The sequence below is a fragment of the Drosophila arizonae genome, chromosome X (assembly GCF_054131065.1).
Source record: "Drosophila arizonae isolate 15081-1271.41 chromosome X, UAZ_ARI_1.0, whole genome shotgun sequence".
Taxonomy (NCBI): Eukaryota; Metazoa; Arthropoda; class Insecta; order Diptera; family Drosophilidae; genus Drosophila; species Drosophila arizonae.
Window position 1 is genome coordinate 20,808,664 of NC_142927.1, and position 21,190 is coordinate 20,829,853.

Consider the following 21,190-nt stretch of genomic DNA (forward strand, 5'->3'; position numbering starts at 1 on the left):
TAATACCAAGAATATACAAGGAAATAGTCTATAAATAATAATATACAGTCGAGTCCCGATAATTCAAAATGGAAAGGAATCCGATTTTTTTTTTCGATTTACGCAGAAGTTCAAATAATCGAGAACAATTTTTTTTAATGGGATAGAATTTTTTGTTATTTTTTTTTTATGATTTTCGATTTATCGAGACTTTACTGAATATACAGATTATATTAATTGGTACAATCTATGCAATTACTTTATTTATGTAATTATTTCACTTCATTTTTACTTTGGTATTCAAAACATAATTGGAATATTATTTATAGATTTTTGATAATATTTGTTTTAGGTCTATGTAAAATCTTTTTTTTTTTTTTAAACTTCTGAAAGGGCTTTAACTTTTGCAAAGAAAACTAGGTAGTGAACCCACTGTGCGCCGATGACGACTTGACTGCAGCAACAGCAGCAACTTTTTGCTGCAGAAGCTGCATGCGCCTCGGTCCTCTCACCGTTCGACAATAATGCCAAGCAAATTAAAATGTTGTGCAAATAAAATGTAAGAAATTTTCACGTTTTCTTCTTTGGTGAAAGGCAACAACAATAAAAGTACAAAAATAAATAAGACCAAAAATGCGAAGAAAAAAAAAATTAAGAATATAGAAGCAGAGAAGAAAAGCGTTAAAAACTGTTAAGGGAAATGAAACGAAAAAAAGTGGATTGCAAAACGCGAAAGCAGCTGAGCGCTGAGCCCAGAGCACTGAGCAAAATTAAAACACATTTTGTAAATTAATAATGAAATGAATGCATGAGGCGAGCCAACTGAAACACCCAAATGTCAATGTGAGAGCACAGAACGCAGAAAATAGTCGAAAACGTGATTAACAGAAATCGAGACAGCAGTGAGAAAAATGGTTCAGAAGGCCAAAATATATGAAATTCAAGTTGAAGGAATATGATCAAGACCTACCCAATTTATATCTATGGAAATTACATATGAAGTGGAAATGTAACAATTAGAGAGAGCTCTAGCTCGCTCGCTAGAAGAGCACTCCTTGCTAAAAGAAATATTTACTTCATTAATGAGACCTATAGATTGAATTTGAGAGCTGAAAATATACAGAATTCTGTTAAGCGATGAGACTTAAGCTTGAATGCATCAAAGGGCATTATTTTATTTTTATTTTTATTGGTCAAGAGCTGTCTTTATAAGATCCGATTCTTTTTCTTTTTTTTTTTCGATTTATACAGAAATTCAAACTATCAAGAATTATCGAGAACAAATTATTTTCAAGGGAAAATAATTTGTTCGATTTATCGCAATTTTTCACTTAGGAGGTACAAATTATCGAGACTCGACTATATTTAATTAAGAGTCTAAAAATCTTTTTTGAAAATATACAGAGATCTTTTACATGCGACTTACATATATCTGCTGTATGGAATGTACTACAGATCATCAAGAGGACGGATATACAATATAATGAACTACAGGATATAGGACATAGAGATATCATAGAGGAGTAGTATAATACTACGGATATTGCGAATAGATAGATTTAATGCCTGAAGACTTGTGTCAGATATATCTGAAATAGCTGAGAAATTGATTGAATTCGTTTCTTAAATTTGGTCTCTGCATTACAATTCTAATCTATAAAAGGGAAGATGAAATGGAGATATATCTATTCAATATAATTTAATACTTACTTTAATTTTATTTATTATATAGAGCAATCTATAGCTTTGTATATGTGTAAATTTCGATTGGAATTTTTACCCAAAAAATGCCTTTTACTTAATACAATTACAGTTGGATAATCTGGCTTAAGTGGCATAAGTCTAAATTGCTAATTAATTATATGAACAATAAGAGAGAATTTAATGCTTAATTGTCAATTTGATTGACAATTATTTTAAATATATAAAATATATAATTAGACATATTAATAAAAAAATTAAAAAAAAAATATTTATTTATTTATTTTGTATATATATATATATTTTTTTTTTATTAATATGTCTAGTTATATATTTTTTATGTTTTTTTTTTTAATTAATAATAAATTTAACTTTAAATAAATCCCAGCGAAGAAAAAATTAGTTAAGAAATAAAAATACATAAATAAATTGTGTAAATTGTTGCTGCACCTGCAAATGTTGTTTTTGCCTTTGCTTTGAAAGCTTTTGCAATTGAAATCAATGCGTTTGTATGAGTTGCTGTTATTGTTGCTGTTGATGTTTATGTTTATGTCTGGTATTGCCACATGGTCAATGTTGTTGTTGTTGCTTTTGTTGTTGAGCGCGCGTCGCTCTGTCTGGCAACGAAGCCAGTGCCAGACATAAAAGTCAGAAACGAAGCCGTTGTTGTCTGAGCTGTGTGAGGCTCACGCTTCGAAGACAAAGCGCAGCGAAGCATTACAGCTTGAGCAGATCTCTAGGCAAGTGGATGATACGGCAGGCAACTGAGATGAGGCGGCCAATAAGCCACATGACCATGAGGCGAGGCGGGGCGTGGCGTGGCATGAGGCGAGGGGAGGCGAGACTGTGCCAAGCTCCATTTCATGCTGTAATTGTTAATAACATCTCTATGTCGGACGCTGACAGCTGCTAAATACCTGTCAAACCCGGCCAGCTACTCTCTCCCCCCTGTGTGTGCATTATTTGATTAAAAAGTTTTATTTTTGGCAGACGAGAGCTGGCGCTCACTCTTAGTTGTTAAAGTGCGCTCAGCACTCAAATTCAGACTGCAGACTTCTTGAGCTGAGCGAATGCTTTAACTGTCACTGGAGTCGCACAGCTTGAGCCGGAGAGGGGCTGTCGGACGGGGGCCAGTTAACTGCTGTTTGAGGTGTCATCGTTGGCAAAGTTGTCAACGTTGTCAAAGTTTTTGAGTTTTGGATTTTTGTTATTTTAGCTTGGCTACTGTGAGCCGTGATGCCGCCTGGTTTCAGCTAACGACCCGAAAGTCGGCCCATTCGGAGCGGTCAGAGCTTGAAATTAATTGACGGAAATTGTAGAAATTGCATATCAAAGCAGTCACAGAATTAACGATGCCTAAATGTAAGTTTAATTAACTTTATGGCCATTAAAAATGTTTACAAATTGTGCACAGTGGGGCCAACAGCTGAAGGAAGTTGCATAACTGCAGATACAATTCACTTTAACATTTTACTACACAATTATAGATAGTTTTTCGGCTTAAGCACGGCTTATCTAAAGATTTAAAAAATTAAGGCAAAACCGGAATGTCCCACAGTTATTTTGGCCGCAAGTAGCTTGATGCGGTTGACTGTGGCGTTAAGTGCGAAATTGGGGTCGTCGTCATCAGCAGCGTCATCATCCATGCCAGTCGAGAGCAGTCAAAGCCAAAAGCCGCCCGCCTGCCTGCCGGACGGAGTTTTGAAGGATGTCGACGGCGCTGACGATGCAACTAGATGGATGGATGGTTGGATGGTTGGACGGTTGGGTGGATGGGTGGTTAGACGTAGAGCTTGGGCAGGGGTGAGCCATTCACAATGAGGCTCACTGTCGCTGTTGCATGTGTAATTTGCTGAATTTTTAATTATGACGGCTCAACCGGGCCGAGAGATCAGACTGTGACGGCGACAACGACTCTGCTATACATACATACATACTAGGCAGCACTGCCAGCACTGCCAGCAGTGGCAGCATGTTGTGCTGTCAGTTAGTAATCAGTGAATAGTTAATCTGCCATTTTGCAATGTTGATTTGCCACTCGCAGTTGGCATCCACGAAAGCCGCTTAAAGGCTCACAGTAAATCAATTTGACTCGAATTGAAACGTATTTAGATTGCAAAAGTTTCCTGCCAGCTACAACATGGAGTTGTTGTACAGCTGCTAACCGATTCGAATTCGAACTTGATAGATATTTTATCACACGGTTCCGTCTCTAATTGCGCAAATTTTGGCCTCTTCTGCTGATGCCTATATTCAATCGATTTTTTAGAAGTCTTGCTATAAACATGTATACATATATAGTATTTATATATATTCACATACTATATTTATTCTCTTTCTTTGTTTCTATTTACCTCTTATTCCTTCTGTCCATTCTTCTCTCCAATAACATCCATAACATTTTTCTTTATTAACTTCTTCAGCATTCTTGATTATTTTTATCTTTTTCTTTTCGTATTTATTATTCTTTTCTGCGCTCTTTTTCGGTCTCATTCTCTATTCTCTATTCTTTCCTTATCATATCATATATCTTCTTTTTTGTCTTCATAATTTTCCACTTTTCTCTCTCTACGCCCCCATCCACCTATCTCTCTTTCTCTCATTCCGTCTCTCTCTAGGTCTCTTACTCTCACTATTGAAGGGAAAACTCTTTCCTCTCTCATTCCCTTTTTTTCTCTGTCTATACCTTTCTCCGTTTTTGTAATCTGTCTCTTTAATTTTTTCCTTATATCTGTCTTTAGCACTCTATCGTTCTTTCGTCCTCTTTCTCTTTCTCTCTCTCTCTCTCGCAGTCTATCCCTATCTCTATCTCTATCTCTATCTCTATCTCTATCTCTATCTCTATCTCTATCTCTATCTCTATCTCTATCTCTATCTCTATCTCTATCTCTATCTCTATCTCTATCTCTATCTCTATCTCTATCTCTATCTCTATCTCTATCTCTATCTCTATCTCTATCTCTATCTCTATCTCTATCTCTATCTCTATCTCTATCTCTATCTCTATCTCTATCTCTATCTCTATCTCTATCTCTATCTCTATCTCTATCTCTATCTCTATCTCTATCTCTATCTCTATCTCTATCTCTATCTCTATCTCTATCTCTATCTCTATCTCTATCTCTATCTCTATCTCTATCTCTATCTCTATCTCTATCTCTATCTCTATCTCTATTTCTATCTCTATCTCTATCTCTATCTCTATCTCTATCTCTATCTCTATCTCTATCTCTATCTCTATCTTTCCCCTTTCCCCTGTACTCTCATTGCCCAGTTTGTTTCATCTTCATTCGTTTTGTTTTAATTTCGCCCAAAAGTATGCCATAAAAAAGCTAAATCCTCTTCATACAAGCTGGCAAAGTGAAAGCTCAGAGTAAAAAGTCGCTGAAAGCTTATACAATACACATATAAATGTATATAGTGTGTGTAGTAATTTATATAAGAGGCTTTACTGTGATCCACCTCACTTCATCCAGTCGATAATCGAAACAAAGCGACAAACGGTTTCTCTTGATCTCTTCAGCCGCTCACTTTTTGTGCTGAAAATTAATATTTTTGTTTGCTTTACTTATTGCATTTGTTGTTTATTGTGTGAAAAAAAAGAAATAAATAAATAAAGAACTATTTATTTCTGTGCTCCAATTGCATGCGACATAGTCCGATTTAATTGCCATCTTTTTTAGACTCTGAACTCATGAAAAATGTGCTATGTTGGGTATATTGGCTTTGATCTTGACTCAATCTAAAAATAAAAATAAAAATAAAAATAATTTTAAAAAATTAAAGATTAAGAATTTGAGACCTCTCATATGTTATACAAATATGTATGTAGATGCGGTAGCAGAAATGTATTTATTTAAGATTATAATGTTGTTTCTATACAAAGCCAGGGTATCTACTAGCCTGGCAACTCCAGTTGGTATTCGGTATACTGCAATAGTTCTGTTTTTCACAGTCTGACGCTTTGACGCCTGCTCAGATGTATAAATGTATGTATATGTATTTGATGCGTATATATTCCAATATCGACAGACATATGCACATTAGGGTGTTTCAATATTGGTTTTACTTTGAGAATTTTTAAACTATAAAATTTTTTATACATATTCTGCTCTTATAACACATTCATAACTCAGAGTGTTTTTTTTTTTTAATTTTTTTTTTTTTTTTTTTTTTTTTTTTTTTTTGCGCCTGCAAGCTACAAAATTTCATTATTGCATTTAAGGTATTTTTTCTGCAATCTCTGTTTTTTTGAGTAACCCTGTTGCATATATTGACAAACATACACTCTGCTTTGCTTACTGTCGCTGGCGCATTGTTTATTTTGTTGGCCTTTTGTTGATCAGTGGCTTTGCATGAGCCCAATCAACTGATAGCTGCAAAAAGAAAAAAAAAAGTAAGGTAGGAGAACAACATGCCATAAAAACAACAACAACAACAACAACAGTAACAGGAACAATCAGCAGAACCTTTCATTGTTGCCAATGGCCGGTGTGTGGCTGTGCGTGGGCGTCGCTGACATTGTTGCTGGGTCTTAGTGAGGGCTGGCAACAGCATCGGCCCGATATATAATGCAATTGTCGTAATAGTCACATAGCTAACGCACAACAGCTCGGCGACAGATATCAGATGGCTTTGTTATTGTGGCAAGGCAGCTGCAGCTACGTGTTGCGTGTCCCAATACCTCGCGCATGCAATTCATTCTCGTATTGTATGCATTCAGCAGAAAAGCACAGCGACAAACAAACAAACAAACAAACAAACAAGTAAACAACCCGAACCCGACAACAATCGCATTTGATTTGTATATCGAACAGTCTGTGGTGTCTGTCTCTTGTGCCAATCAATATCCGACGAGCTTATCGTACATCGAGTGACTTTTAATTATTTCGTGACATTCTTATTGGAATCAACTAGACAAATACGTGGACTACCAGGCCGAGCAGCAGCTTAAAAAAGAGGAAACCTGGATGGACTCTACAGACTCACGAATATGAGTATCATACTGCTGGAACTCAGTACAAGAATTTCCAGGAGATCAAATCTTATATTAATAGCTGATTTACTTATGAAACGGTTTGTCAATACATCAATAAACGCTTTATGTGCTGGAAAATTTAAAATGAAAATAGTATAAGCAAAATGAAAAGAAAAAGTTGACTAAAGCGAGGACAGCTCTACCTTTGATACCCTGGGTGTTAAGCAACAGGAAAGGTATTTAGGAGTCATTATGAAGCATTACCTGAAGATCTATATATTGATTTCTGTCTAGCTTATTCTACATCAATGTTATTTTAAATATTACTTCGAATTTAGATATTGATATGAGTAATGACAGATTAGATGTATCATAGTCGTTTTTCTGTTCTTTTACTCTCTAGACTCTTCATGTTTAAGTTCTTAAGAATACCTTCATTAAAAGTCTCGAAACCGAACTTTATTTATAAACTTAAGATATCTCTTAGTCGAGCCGTGCTCTTTTCCCGTTTGATAAACATAAATCTGCAATCATATTCAAGTCTTAAAATACTTTGCCTAGAGCACACCTTTAACAAAAGCCTTGAAAGGATATCTGATAGTCGAGCAGCTCGTGCTTGTGTTTTCTCTTTTGCCATTGATCTCTCTGGCTCTGCTTGCTGAAATTAAATTTAAAATAAAAAAATAAAAAACTCGTCGGAAACGTTTCCAAGCGGCTAAAAAATATTTTCCGTTGCCGCGCGTATATAACGAAAGTCAAAGTAAGTTGAAGTTTTTGGCATTAACTTTTTGCGTAACAAACTTTCTCTCTGTGTGTGTGTCAGTGTATCTGTGTGTGTGCGTGCGCAGTAGGTCTTAAACTAAATAAGCCATTGACGGGCTGCCAGGCAGTGTCAAACAATACTCGAGTCCTTCTGCAACTTTAAGTCGCCGTCCAGTTGGCTGCTCGTAAATGTGCAACTTTTTAATAATTTCGTTCAAGTCAAGGAGGCACGCCCACTCGCCCACATGCCCACACGCCCACTCGCTCAGCCCTTTGCCCACAGCGCGTGCCCCGAGGTGGTGGCCATTAAAATACTTGGCGGTTTTTTATTTCTTCCCTCTTTTTGCTGGGTGCAAAACTTTTTCGTAAGCTCGAAACGAAAGCTGACTAAAATAATTGTTAGATGAATGGGTTGTTGTTGTTGTGGCTGTTGTTGTTATGTAAGTGTGTTTATGTATAAACTATTGCCACGACCAATGCAAACACTTGGAAAAAATTAAAAAAAAAAAAAAAAAACTCATTGCTTTTCAGTTTTCTAAGAGCAAGAAAAGCACGCCATAAATCAAAAAGTAATAAAACCAGCGCAGACTTTGTCAGAACACATCGGGCGCAGAGTGACGACAGGCGTAATAACTTCCTTTTCATGTTTAATTTCAAAACTATTTAAAATAAGAAAAGTTGAAACGGCGACAAATCAAAGTGAAAATAGATTGCATCAAAGTGCACAATATTTCCAGCCCCAACTGAAAATCGTAATTAACTTTGAAAATTTATATTTATGTCGTGAATGAGGAATTTTTATATAAAGTGTGCCGCACTAAATTTGAGCCAAGGGAGCGAGAGAGCGAGAGAAAGGTAGATGGACAGAGAGAGGCCGAGAGACAAATGTACAGAGATGAGTAAATGGTCAAGGGAGCGATAGGGAGAGGCAGAGTGAAAGAGAGATAAATATTCAAAGAGATGGAGAGAGATATGGATACAAAGAAAGAAAGAGATGGACAGACAGTGAAGCAAATAGAGATAGAGAGACAGAAAGACAAAGAGAGAAAGAGACATAAGAGAGATAGGTATACAAAGAGACGGAGAGAGATAAAGAGAGAAGGAGACAGAGAAAGGGAGTGACAGCGAGACTAATAGACAGAGACAGACAAGAGATAGATAGATCGATAGAGAGAGAGAGAGAGTGAGAGATAGAGGAATAGAGGGAGAGATTGAAAAGGAAACACTGAAAAACTGAAAAGGAGAGAGAGAGATTGAAAAGGGGAGAGTGAGAAAAGGAGTCAGGGAGAGCGAATAACAGGCGAGTGGCGAAACTATTCACAGAACTTTATAGGCATATCAAAGCGAATTTCCATTTAGAGCACAATTAAATTTATATATAAATAATTTTCGAAACGTTTTACTGCTCAAGCTATCAGCTCCTACGACGAACGTAGTTTTCGCAATTTTTGGTTCGACATTTCTCAATGTCAAATGTGCAGAAAAGCTCCCGAAGTTTCCATTTCTGGTTACCTATTTCGGAAACTATGAAATTCAACTGATTTTAAAGATATATATGTATGTACATACAGTTGCGAAAAATAAAATAGCACCACTTGCAAACGCAAAGTTTAAGAAGTTCTCCTAGGTGCATTTATCAATATATTGATCTACTTTTTTCTTGTATGTAAGCAGAAAACAATTAATAATCGCAACAAGCCAGAATTATCCCAAAAATATTAATCGTTTTTATATAATTCAAAAAATTCTCAAAAAAGTCGTAAAAATGCCGAAAAAAATAATAGCACCACTAACCCTTTTCGAGTGAAAATCTATATTTTTCGCAGATTTGAATATCTTCAAAAGCACTAATTGATGAGATTTGTTGGTTATATATCTATTTTGATTAAAAAATTTTCAGAATTTGTGAAAATTTTCAAAAAAATGGGTCGTGAAGAGCATTACACCACCGAACAACCCAATCTCATCAAAAAGTTGATTTCGGCTCAAAATTTTCACAGGAAAGTTGGTCATTTGATGGGTTGTTCAAATAAAATGATTCACAATGCATTAATCCATAAAAAAATTAATGAAAAGCGCGGATTTCGTTGAGTTCTGACCCAAAATCATGTCACTCGTCTCATTTACGAGAGTAAAAGGATCCTTTTAAGCCGGCTACTCAACTGAAAAAGGACCTAAACATATCAGCAATGGACCAAACAGTACGGAAATATTTAAGACATCTCGATTTGAACACTTTCCGTTCAAGAAAAGTACCATATTTGAATATAAAACACATTTCCAAACGGATGGCGTTTGCAAAAAAGCAGTCTCATACTAATACACTTGATCCGCTATGTTTAAGGGTTTTTTTTGTATATCTAGGACCGAATTCTAAGTTCTGTGGATGTCTCACGTAGGACCGCGATCCTTTTCCACTAAAAATTAGCATCTTACTTTCATTATTCAAAAGTATGTTTCTCCATTCCTGCGTAGACCAATTTTTGTGTTTCCCTTGCAAACGCCATCCGTTTGGAAATGTGTTTTATATTTAAATATGGTACTTTTCTTGAACGGAAAGTGTTCAAATCGAGATGTCTTAAATATTTCCGTACTGTTTGGTCCATTGCTGATATGTTTAGGTCCTTTTTCAGTTGAGTAGCCGGCTTAAAAGGATCCTTTTACTCTCGTAAATGAGACGAGTGACATGATTTTGCGTCAGAACTCAACGCAATCCGCGCTTTTCATCAATTTTTTTTATGTATTAATGCATTGTGGATCATTTGATTTGAACAACCCATCAAATGACCAACTTTCCTGTGAGAATTTCGAGTTAAAATCAACTTTTTGATGAGATTGGGTTGTTCGGTGGGGTAATGCTTTTCACGACCCATTTTTTTTTTGCAAATTTTCACAAATTCTGAAAATTTTTTAATCAAAATAGATATATAAACAACAAATCTAATCAATAAGTGCTTTTGAAGATATTCAAATCTGCGAAAAATACAGATTTTCACTCGAAAAGGGTTAGTGGTGCTATTATTTTTTTCGGCATTTTTACGACTTTTTTGAGAATTTTTTGAATTATATAAAAACGATTAATATTTTTGGGATAATTCTGGCTTGTTGCGATTATTAATTATTTTCTGCTTATATACAAGAAAAAAGTAGATCAATACATTGATAAATGCACCTAGGAGAACTTCTTAAACTTTGCGTTTGCAAGTGGTGCTATTTTATTTTTCGCAGCTGTATATACATGCTCACATACACATACATTTAAATGCAGCTACAGCCCACTTCTGGCAACTGTTAAAACACCTTCATGGCTAAAACCCCACTGAGACACTTTTTTTTTTGTTCCTTTGTGCACGAATTTTCGCCATTAAAAGTTTGGCATGTAAATCATACTTAAGAGACGTACATACAAATGTATATATGTGTGCGGGGTGTGTGTGCGTGAATCACCCACACAGACAGACAGAGAAGCGCATAGAGAATTTCTGAAAAAAAAAAAAAATGGGTCAAAATTTGTGAAACGAACACTAGAGAAATGTGACCAAGTTTTAGCAAATAAAAAAAATGAAAATAATATGTTAGGCTAGGCAGTAGACGACTGTGAAATACCCTAACTCAAAAGTTTTAACATTTATAAAATGAAAAAATATGTATATATATATTATATTTAATATATCTAATTTAGATAATATAGCTATAAGAATACTTGCCTAAAATTGTGATGTAATTTAGAAAATCATAAGCGATATCTATAACAGTTGCTCTAATGATAAAAATTTATAAAAAATTATATGTTTCCAAGACCAAATCATCCGATGCGATATAATGAAAGTATATGAAGTATGCTGCTCACGAAAATATATGTCAAGGATCTAGCCCAATTAGTTGCTAAACCAGACGAACTGGTATCCGCTCTTTCTTCTGCTTTCTTCTATAATTTATGTACATAATTAGTAAAAGATATAAAAAGACTAAAGTTATTAAACTGATTATTATTATCTAAATGTTATGTTTGATTTAAATTATACAAAAACTGAACGAAAATTGTCTGTGAAATATAAATGGTTCTCAAGACAGGGTATATCTAAGTCGTTCTATGCTTTTGCATAGCAACAGTCTGATGCATTTATTCCCTGTTTTTCAATTTGTTCATTTTCAAAAGCCATTTTCAGTTGACACAGCCGTCGTTCAGTAGGTGATGGAAAAATTAATGTCGAAATTGAATGAGCACACAGGAAATGTGCAGATGGCTTGACAGCTAGATAGAGAGAAAGAGGGAGAGAGAGAAGGGAGAGAGAGGGAGCCAATGGATAGAGTGAGAGCGACAATAACTAATTAGGTGTGTGAACTAAATTGACATTTCAACCGTAAGCAAATGGCATAATAATTATAATATTTATGATAATCGTTTTTGCGGTCAGTGGAAAAGGATGAAAACTTGTGAAAATATTTGATTAATATTTATAGTTTGCAATGGAATAAAAACAACAACTGTGTGTCGTATTTTGATAAAATAATAAATGCATTTGGATATTATTGTGCAATCCCAAATCAAACTATATGAATATTTTGCTTGCAGCAAATCGTGCTGATAATGCTGTATATTATGCGTCTCACCTGTCAGCTGCCACCTGTCGCAACATGTTTACATGAAAATGGTCGACAGAGCAATGAGCAGATGCATTCGCTAAATGTGCACGCTATTGTGCTTACGAATGGTTTTTATACGATTGTTAAATAATGAGAACGGGGAGGACGTGCAGGAGGTGGAGGAGCAGAGGCAGTTGTGGGCGTATCAGGGGGCGTATCAGGGGGTCATCGAAGCAATTTGTTTTGTACAAGTGTTTTGTAGAGCTTTATGGACCTAGTAAAGAAAGTGCAGGTTTCTAGTTCTTATGAGTGTCGAGATCGAAGCGTTAATGAAGGGATGAATAGATGAAAGAAGGGAAGAACTGAGTTAAATGGACTTTGCTCGTTGTGCTGATCAGGAATGTATAAAATTTAGGGGTTCTGCTACGCCTCCTGCTGCTTCTTATTTGATTCCTCATTTTCCGTTTTATCTGGTTATAAACTGTAGTTTATAAAAATATTTCACTTAGCCCTCTTAATCTAAAACATAACTATCCTTATATCACGCCAATCAGACGATTTTTTCTAGTTATATCAGAGACCTACTCCTGCTGACTTGGCCGATTCCCTAGTGAAAATTATAGGGTATTTCGCTGTCAGCATATATGCAAACAACTTGTGCTGCTGCTTCTGTTGTGTGTGTGTGTGTGTGTGTGTGTGTGTGGCGCACTTGACCACAATAACAATAGCAGCTAGGAATACACAAATTATTATCGAGCACAGCAAAAATACGTATGTACACATATTTGTTTTATATGTCAGAGAGAATGATATATCTATATATATGTATATGTGTGTTGGTGTGCATGTGTGGGTATTTGTCATGTGGCTGTGTGCGGTGTGCGGTGTGCTGTGGCTTTGGCAATGTTTTTCAGCTTTGCTTATGAAACAATTTCAGCTTTCACATGGCAGGGTTAGCTAAAGTCGACTCTTGTGCAATAATAACATTAGTCGGCAATAATATTTCAGCCGATGCCAGCCATCATTGGCACTCCCCTCCAGCTGTCCAGCTGCTCACCTGTCCATACGTCAGTTTGCCTGGCTTTGGCTGCCATGTGCCAAAAGGAAACTCATTTTGTGGTCTATATAGCATATACATATATACATTTGAATGTATATATGTATATATATATTTTCTTTTTTATAGTTTGTTGTTTTTGTCCAACATTTATTGTCGTTGCTGGCCGCAACTATTTACTGTTGCGGTCTCCTTGCCACACGCTCCCCACTTCCCACTTCGCGCCGCCTTTCACTGCACTACTTAGTGCAAACTCTGTGATGCAATAAGTGGCATGCCATTTAATAGACTACAATTTTGTTTCATTTCTGTTGTTGCGAACGAGGTTGCCGACAATGTTGCAAAACACGCAACTGCAACTGCAACTGCTGCAGCAACAGCAACTGCAACAACATGTCCAATATTGAGGTATCAGTAAATATCATTACAGCCTGTTAAATAACAGAATTTGTCGAAACCTAAGCCTTCTAATTGGCATTGTTTAGCAACGTGACCCAAACAGAAAAACTTTACTTGAAAACCACAAAAAAATATACAATACATACACACACACATACACACACCCATACCTGGACACAGTCGCATTGCTGCTATAACGTATATATAAAGCTTTGCTCTATTTTCAGGTCAATTTTTATGTTGCTAAAATGTGAAAAGCTGCCAAAAATCATTGAAAATAAATCGAATTGGAAGCTGCTCGTCTCAGTGTTGATTTCAGCTATTGAAGCTTATGCATTTAGCTTCTGTTTCTAGCTTCAAATACCTTTGAAATCAATAAAACTTAATCAAACTACACGAAATATTCCTGTTAAATTTAAAGAACTCAGAACTGTGAAGTTTTTCCTATACAAAGTCGATGGGAGCTAAATTCCCCTTGGCTGGCGCCTTTTAAACATTAAATATGGAATTCTTGACTTATTGTCGAGTCCTGATAATTCTAAATGGTAAGGGGATCAGTTTTACACAGAAATTCAAGTTATGGAGAGCGATTATTTTTTTCAAGAGGATAGAATTTTTTTTTTTTTTTTTTCGATCTATAGCGATTTTTGATTTAACGGGGCACAAAATATCGAGACTAAGCTGTATTATTATTATTTTATTGCAGAAGATTAACGAGAAGTTATAGACATTGTTATGCAAAAAATCTCGTTTTTTTTTTTATGAAATATTAAAAATAGTTTTGGAATAATCAAGTTAATGTGTTTTATACATTCTATACTGTCGGTACTCTTTATACTCATTATACTATCGACACTTTTGATTCCCTTGATACTGTCGTTAATTTCTATTTTGCTTTCTCTATACTCTTTATACTCTAGATACTTTACATACTTTCGATACTTTCTATACTATTGAGCCTCTTTATATATACTCTCGATACTCATTATACTCTTGATACTTTCTATACTTCTGATACTCTTTATACCTTCTTAATCTCTATACTGTCTATAATATTTGTACTTCTGATACTATCGATAATCTTTATACCCTTGATATTTTCTACACTTTTTATACTCTCGATGGTTTATATACTCTTGATACTTTCGATACTCTTTATATTCTTGACACATTCTATACTTTTCATAAAAACTGTTTGCAATGTGAGTGAAATGTCCATCTGGCTCTCCGTTCGTTCGTCTGTCACCTGTTTGCCTGCTCATCTGTCCTTCTGCCCGACAGTAAAAACTCCCTTTCTGACTCTTTTTATTACCTGTTTGTGGACTTTATTATTTATTTTGCAATTGGATTCTGTTTTATTCCACTTGAAATGAAACTAAATTGACTGCCGCACAATGTAAAAAAAAAAAATAGAATAACATTCTAAAATATGGCTAAAAAGGCTTTTAAACAACTGTTCATCAATACAGCTCAATCAGCGATAATTTCACGTTTTTTATTAAGCCATTTAAGCAACAGTATTTGATTTCGAAACTTTTAATTGAAACTTTTTATGAATGTAAAGGATATAGACATCAACTCTCTCTCCCTCCCTCTCTATTATTTCAATCTAGAAACTGTTAATGAATGAAGTCTGTGCGCTTTGATGGTAAATAATTACGAGAATAACTCAAATTTGGATGCCTTTTGATTGTAAATGAATGAATATGAAAATGAAGAGGAAAATGAAAATGAAAATGAAAATAAGAAAACATATAATTCAGGCCTCAAGACATTGGCAAATAATTCCAGTTAAGTTGAAGTGTAAATGACAGCCTGTATGACAGTGAAATACGAAGAAGCTAGCAGCAGGAGGAGCATTTAATTTATAGCCTGCAGCCTCGGGTTTCTCATGCCAATGGACACATGGACATACATAGACTGACGGCCTCATTAATTTGGCTCAATTATCTTATTAGGCAGACAGCTCACATATACACATGCATAGTATATTATCAGTGCTCTGTGATATTTGTACAGCCATCAACTTGGGTTAATTTAACAAATTTCACTCGAACTCCACTCGCCAAATCATTTTGTAATCTTAAATTTTTCAATAGACGTGTGTAAATATATATATAGATACATATATATTTTTGGTATATCTGGTGGGACATCTTAAAGCTTAACGGCCACTTCTGTTCACGTAAGGGCCAACTTTCTTAGCCATTTCGTTCGCAGTGGCTTGTGATATTATCGCCTAACAAGCGGAAAATGCCGTCAACTTTGAAGCGAGTGAGCGGCAGCAACCTTTCAACGGGGCAGGAAGCGGTAAGCGGGACCCTGGCACGGATGGTCGAATGGCGAATGGTGAATGGCGAATGGTGAATGACGGCGGGGGATGCCACCCAAAATAAGACTCGCAGACGCACAGCAATTTAGATATTGATTTAGATAGCGCTGTAAATACTTGTGTAGTAACGAGAGTATTTACAGCAGGAAACGAGCATACACGACGGCTACGTGGCTGCCTAGGCGGCGGGCTGGCGGGCTGGCGGGCTGACGGGGTAGACAGTTGAGGTTGGCTGCTGTGAATGCTGTGAATGCCAACGTCAATGCCTGACCACCGACCATCGGCGGCACACCGAACTCTTGTTGTAATTGCCAATCGTCAAATGACTGATTTGAGATTTTCGTTTAATCATTGGCATTCGTTTACCATTAATTATCCGAACAATATGTGCAATTAATTTCAGTTCAAGACATTGTAGCTAAACGTCTGCATTTCAACAAGCAAATGCAAAGCAACAACCAAATAATCTGAGAAGCTGAACTGCAGCAGAAAACAGCTTTAATTTAGTATTTGAACTCAAGTTAGGGCATGTGATGAAAGCTACTAAAATTACAATGCACTGTGTTTAGTAGCAAAGGCTAATGAGTGAGCCCTTTTCTAATTAAATATTAGCACATAGACATATATCGTGGGCTCATTTAGGGTTAACATTTGGTTTTTGGATGTTGTTTGAAGGAGTTGAGATGGTTTCCATTAGGTAATATATGTACTTAAAATTTTCACAGATTTAAAATTTAAATTATATATTATGTTTATTCTATATGCATTTTTATTGATTGATATAATAATAATAAATATAATATAATATAATAATAATAAATATAATATAATATAATAATAAAAATAATAAATATAATATAACGTTTATAAAAAAGAAAAAATACAAATATGCTCTTTTATATATATAATCCACCATATAATCCACCTCATTCATATATACAATAATAATAATAGTAATATGTAAAATATGAATTACGATATTCTCTTTTTATATCCTCCTCAACATTTAGTTCTGTACATACATATATACATACATGTACATATATACATACATGCATACATACATAGATACTCATATGCATACTAGCGCATACCTACGTACGTACGTGGTGTAATACATACCGAGCATACATACATTTCTACATATATAACATATATAGCTTGCATATGTACATAATATTCATAAAATATTTAACATTACTAAATTATAAACATATATGTAAGTCCTATGATAATATGTTCAATAGACATATACAATAAATATATTTTTATATTTATGTATATCATCTATGTATACTCTAAGAAAATAATAAACACGAAACGTAATATACGGCTTGCTCTAATGCTTTTTGCCAGAATATACAAGCAAATTTTTACTTTTATATATTTTGCATATTGAACAATTGAATTGCCCCTCGCTCATGTAAAATTTTCAGATTGTAAACTGAATCCTTTTATGAATCCTTCCATACCCAAAAACAACAGCAGCTGAATGCTTCGAAGCATGCCTCACCTCAAGTTGGTAGAGTGTTTTTCTAAAATATTCATAAAATACAATAAGAGTAAAGAGTTGTGTCTGGCAAACAATTAAAGTATGTTTGAATTTGATTAAAGTTGAAATTTATTTTGATTTTGCTTTTGATATTTGTGGGAAACAAAATCCATGCGGCTTTAACTTTGCTAACAGTGAGGAAATATTTATCTTTTAACTAACTTTCAAGCGATGCGGAAATGAGCTTGGATATAATTTAGTCAAACTTGAACGTAATTAAATGCTAAGCATCCGACAGCCGAGATATCCAACATCCGACGTTGCCTACGCTATGCTAAAAATAGATTCGTAGAGCTCTCGCTTTCAAAAATAAATGCAGCTACTTAACTGTACTTAACCTTTTATGCTGCGCGAACAGGTATTTGATTAACAAATTCCGTAAATGCTTTACTTTTGCGGCTGACAAAGTTACTATTTGTATAAAAGGTGAAAAAAACCTGGATTTTTTTCAAATAAATATTTCAATTATTTTACTTTTTTCACTTAATACTAATTCACAAAAGAGAAATGGGTATATTGGTTTTGTGTCGCACATTCGTTGGTTTATCTGTATGAATGCAAACAATTTCGATGCTATGGAAGCTAGATCTAGAGACTACTTTGCTGTATAATATATACATATATACGAATTGGGGGCGTGGCTAATCGAGTATGGAACTGGCAGCGTTTCGGCCGTGAATGAGTATACGGCAGTCAGTAATGTCCGACTGCAACGCTCTCACTTGCTTTTGCCTGTTTTTTTTTTCGCCCTTTTTTAAAAACATTTTTTGATCTATTTGTGGCACTCGAATTAAAATCATCTGGATACCAATGAAGCGACTAAATTTAATTAAATCAAATTTAATTGAATAAAGTTGCAATAGAATTTTTTTAGCTCCTTTTTTTTTTTTTTTTTTTTCGTTCATCCACAATTTGATTTCAATTATTTAAATGGGCTGCAATTGTTAATCAGCTAGCAGCTGTTAATTTTGTAATTTCACAAAACTCGCTAGTTTTATTAAGTGTTTTTTAAATATGCACGCGCTCTCGACATTTTCCAAATTGCCAGCGAACAAAGCGAATTTTTTAAGTTGTAATCAGAATTTTAATTAATTTGGCTTTTCAGCTGCTGTTTTGAGGGTTTGTTGTTGTTGCTGTTGTTGCTTCTGTTGCTGCTGCTTCTGTTGCTGCTAAACCAATTAGCAATCCAGATGATACAAAAGTTTAGCAATTTTGTCTGAGGAGTTAGGTTTTAGTACGAGTTCTATGTGAACTGACGACTGACGACTGACGACTGTCGGTGTCGCTGTCGTATACGCAATGCGTCAATTGTTTCACCATGCTCTCGTCTCTAATAGCCGTTGTTGTTGTTGCTGTTGATGTTGTTGTGGTACTTGTTGCTATTGTCGTCAAGATTGCATTGCCTTGCGGCTGTTGCCGTCTGTCGTCCGTCGTCTGTCTTGACTAATTTATATGTGCATATTAAATTAGCCCGAGCGGCGCAAAGTGTTGCGCTTGGAATTAGTTCACACCCAAAGACAGAAAAGCACACACACACACACACACACATACATATAAAGATACACGTACACACCCATACATGTGCAGAAAACGTTTCAATCTGATGGCTTTTATTATTTAATTGACAGTCTCGTGCGCTTGTTTCCGCTTGTTTCTCAGCCGCATTGCCATTTGGCACGCTTCAAAACGGAATTGAATTAGCGTCGGCCAACACCAGCGCAGATCTGTACGCAATTTGATAATTAACTCAGCTCTCATAGAATGTATGCAATTTTTGATGATGACAAAGAAGAACAAGAGGAAAAGACTTTAAAGCTTAATCGATTGAGTGAAGATGAAGTACGAAAGTAGGAAATATTTTATGGAAACAAAATTTGTTTACTATATACAACTAAAATAATAATAAATATAGAAACAATAATAATAATCATCTTATTATTATATTAAATGATTATACAAATTAATTAATATGGCTGAGATAGGAGAGATTGCTTTATCAGTCAGTCAGTCAGGTCAGACTCGATATCTGCTTACAGACTAGAAAAACTACCCTTTCTTTAGCTGGCTCTTATCTTGGACTACTAGGATTTATCCCACAGCCCTTATATACACTCTAATTGAGCTGTGGTCACACTTTTTTCATAGCAAAATTATATCGAATATAATAATATAATACAATAAGGATAATACGAATACAAACTCAAATACCAATAATAATAATAGACTTTAATATTTATATGTATATAGAAATATTAAAAAATATTGCGATTTTTGTATTATTTTTATACAGTCGAGTCTCGATAATTTGTATCCCGCTAAATCGATAATTACGGTTAATCGAGAAAAAAATTTATCCACTTGAATAAAATTTGTTCTCAATAATCTCGATAGCTGGAATTTCTGTATAAATCGAAAAAAAAACTGATCCCCTTGCAATTTAGAAATATCGAATTATCGACTTAAATAATAAATTATTCAAACTAATATATTATTCAGGGTTTTCCATGCTACGTCTATGTCTTACTTTTATAGTAAAGTTATTATAATTATAATTCTTCTATTATTCAGGGTTGTCCATGCTACGTCTATGTCCTACTTTTATAGTACAGTTATTATAATTCTTTTCCAACCAGGTTTTTCTGTAGCTTAATAGAGAGTAGTAGCTCATTATCATGATGGTTTCTACTTCACTTTTTTTTCTTTGATGATAAGATGTTTTTTTCTTTTTAATGCTACTTATTGCCTATGGCTCTATAGCGCATTTTGCTCAAAATCTTAAAGTCTTAGTGGGCCAGTCCAGGTAACTTGAATCGTACGTACTAGATCTTTTGCCAGTAGAATCCTTTCAGGTGTCACTTTCGTCTATCCAAAGTCTAGGTACTTGTATGAAATATGTGTGTATAGAGAAGATAAGGCTAAAGTAGGGGGCCAAAGAGGCGCCGCACTGAATGCCAACTCTGGAGCAGCGCTCATCAATCTGCTGTTTGCGCTGCTTTGCTTTGTTCTGCAGCTGCAAGGCGTTGGCCCAGTGATTGGTTTAGTTGGGCCTCTTGCATTATCTGTTTATCGAGTTTATCCCCTGCAGAGCTGCCTCATTCAATAAAATGCGAAATTTGTTTTCTCTCATTGCAGCAACAATCGCTGAGCGATACGAGTGCGGACAGCGGCAAAGGTGCAAAGTTTTTATTGCGGAAACGCAAATCGAAGAAGACAACGGAAAGTCCGAGCGTTGCGCTGGCAGCGGCAGCGGCTGCGAATGGCGAGCACAAAGGTAAGGAGGTGTGGCAATGTTGAATGGTGGGTGATTGGAAAGGGGAAGGGCGGGGGAAGGAAGACGACGGCCAATGCATTAAATCGAAACAATGGCCGAGCAACAGCAACAACAACAACAACAACAACAATAGCAACAATGCAGCAAGTGCAAAGTGATGCAAACTTTTCAAATTGCCATCATTTTGTTGCTCGACTTTTTTATCTGTTTAGATGTTGTTAGTCTGTCTCCCTCTCTCCCTCTCTCTCGCTCTCTGTTGGCTGTTGCACTTTGTTTTTAATTAATTGCAATTTGCAAGCAAATAATCTTATGCTCATTCTCTCTCCTTTTCTCTCTCACTCTCTCCATCTCCATGTCTAGCTAAACGTGGCACACAGCCGTCAGTCAAATGCGTGCTGGTTGGCGATGGGGCTGTTGGCAAAACCAATTTGATCTTGTCATATCTGGAGAACCGATTCAATCCGGAGCATGTGCCGACGGCATCAGATATTTATAACGGTAAGTTGAGACCCGTGAAAATTGTGAAAATATTGATTGCCTGACTGGGGCTGAATGCCTATGCCTTACCTTGC

General features: G+C 35.5%; 1 protein-coding gene across 2 annotated transcripts in view; it reads left to right on the plus strand.

The window, feature by feature from the left end:
• RhoU (ras homolog family member U) overlaps positions 1 to 21,190 on the plus strand; it is a 77,495-nt gene that overhangs the window by 44,409 nt on the left and 11,896 nt on the right. For both annotated transcript variants that reach the window (XM_089475502.1, XM_018015314.2), the window contains 2 exons: positions 20,480 to 20,618; positions 20,979 to 21,116. In XM_089475502.1, the coding sequence (XP_089331628.1) occupies positions 20,480 to 20,618; positions 20,979 to 21,116 (277 nt within the window). The remainder of the gene's footprint in view (positions 1 to 20,479; positions 20,619 to 20,978; positions 21,117 to 21,190) is intronic.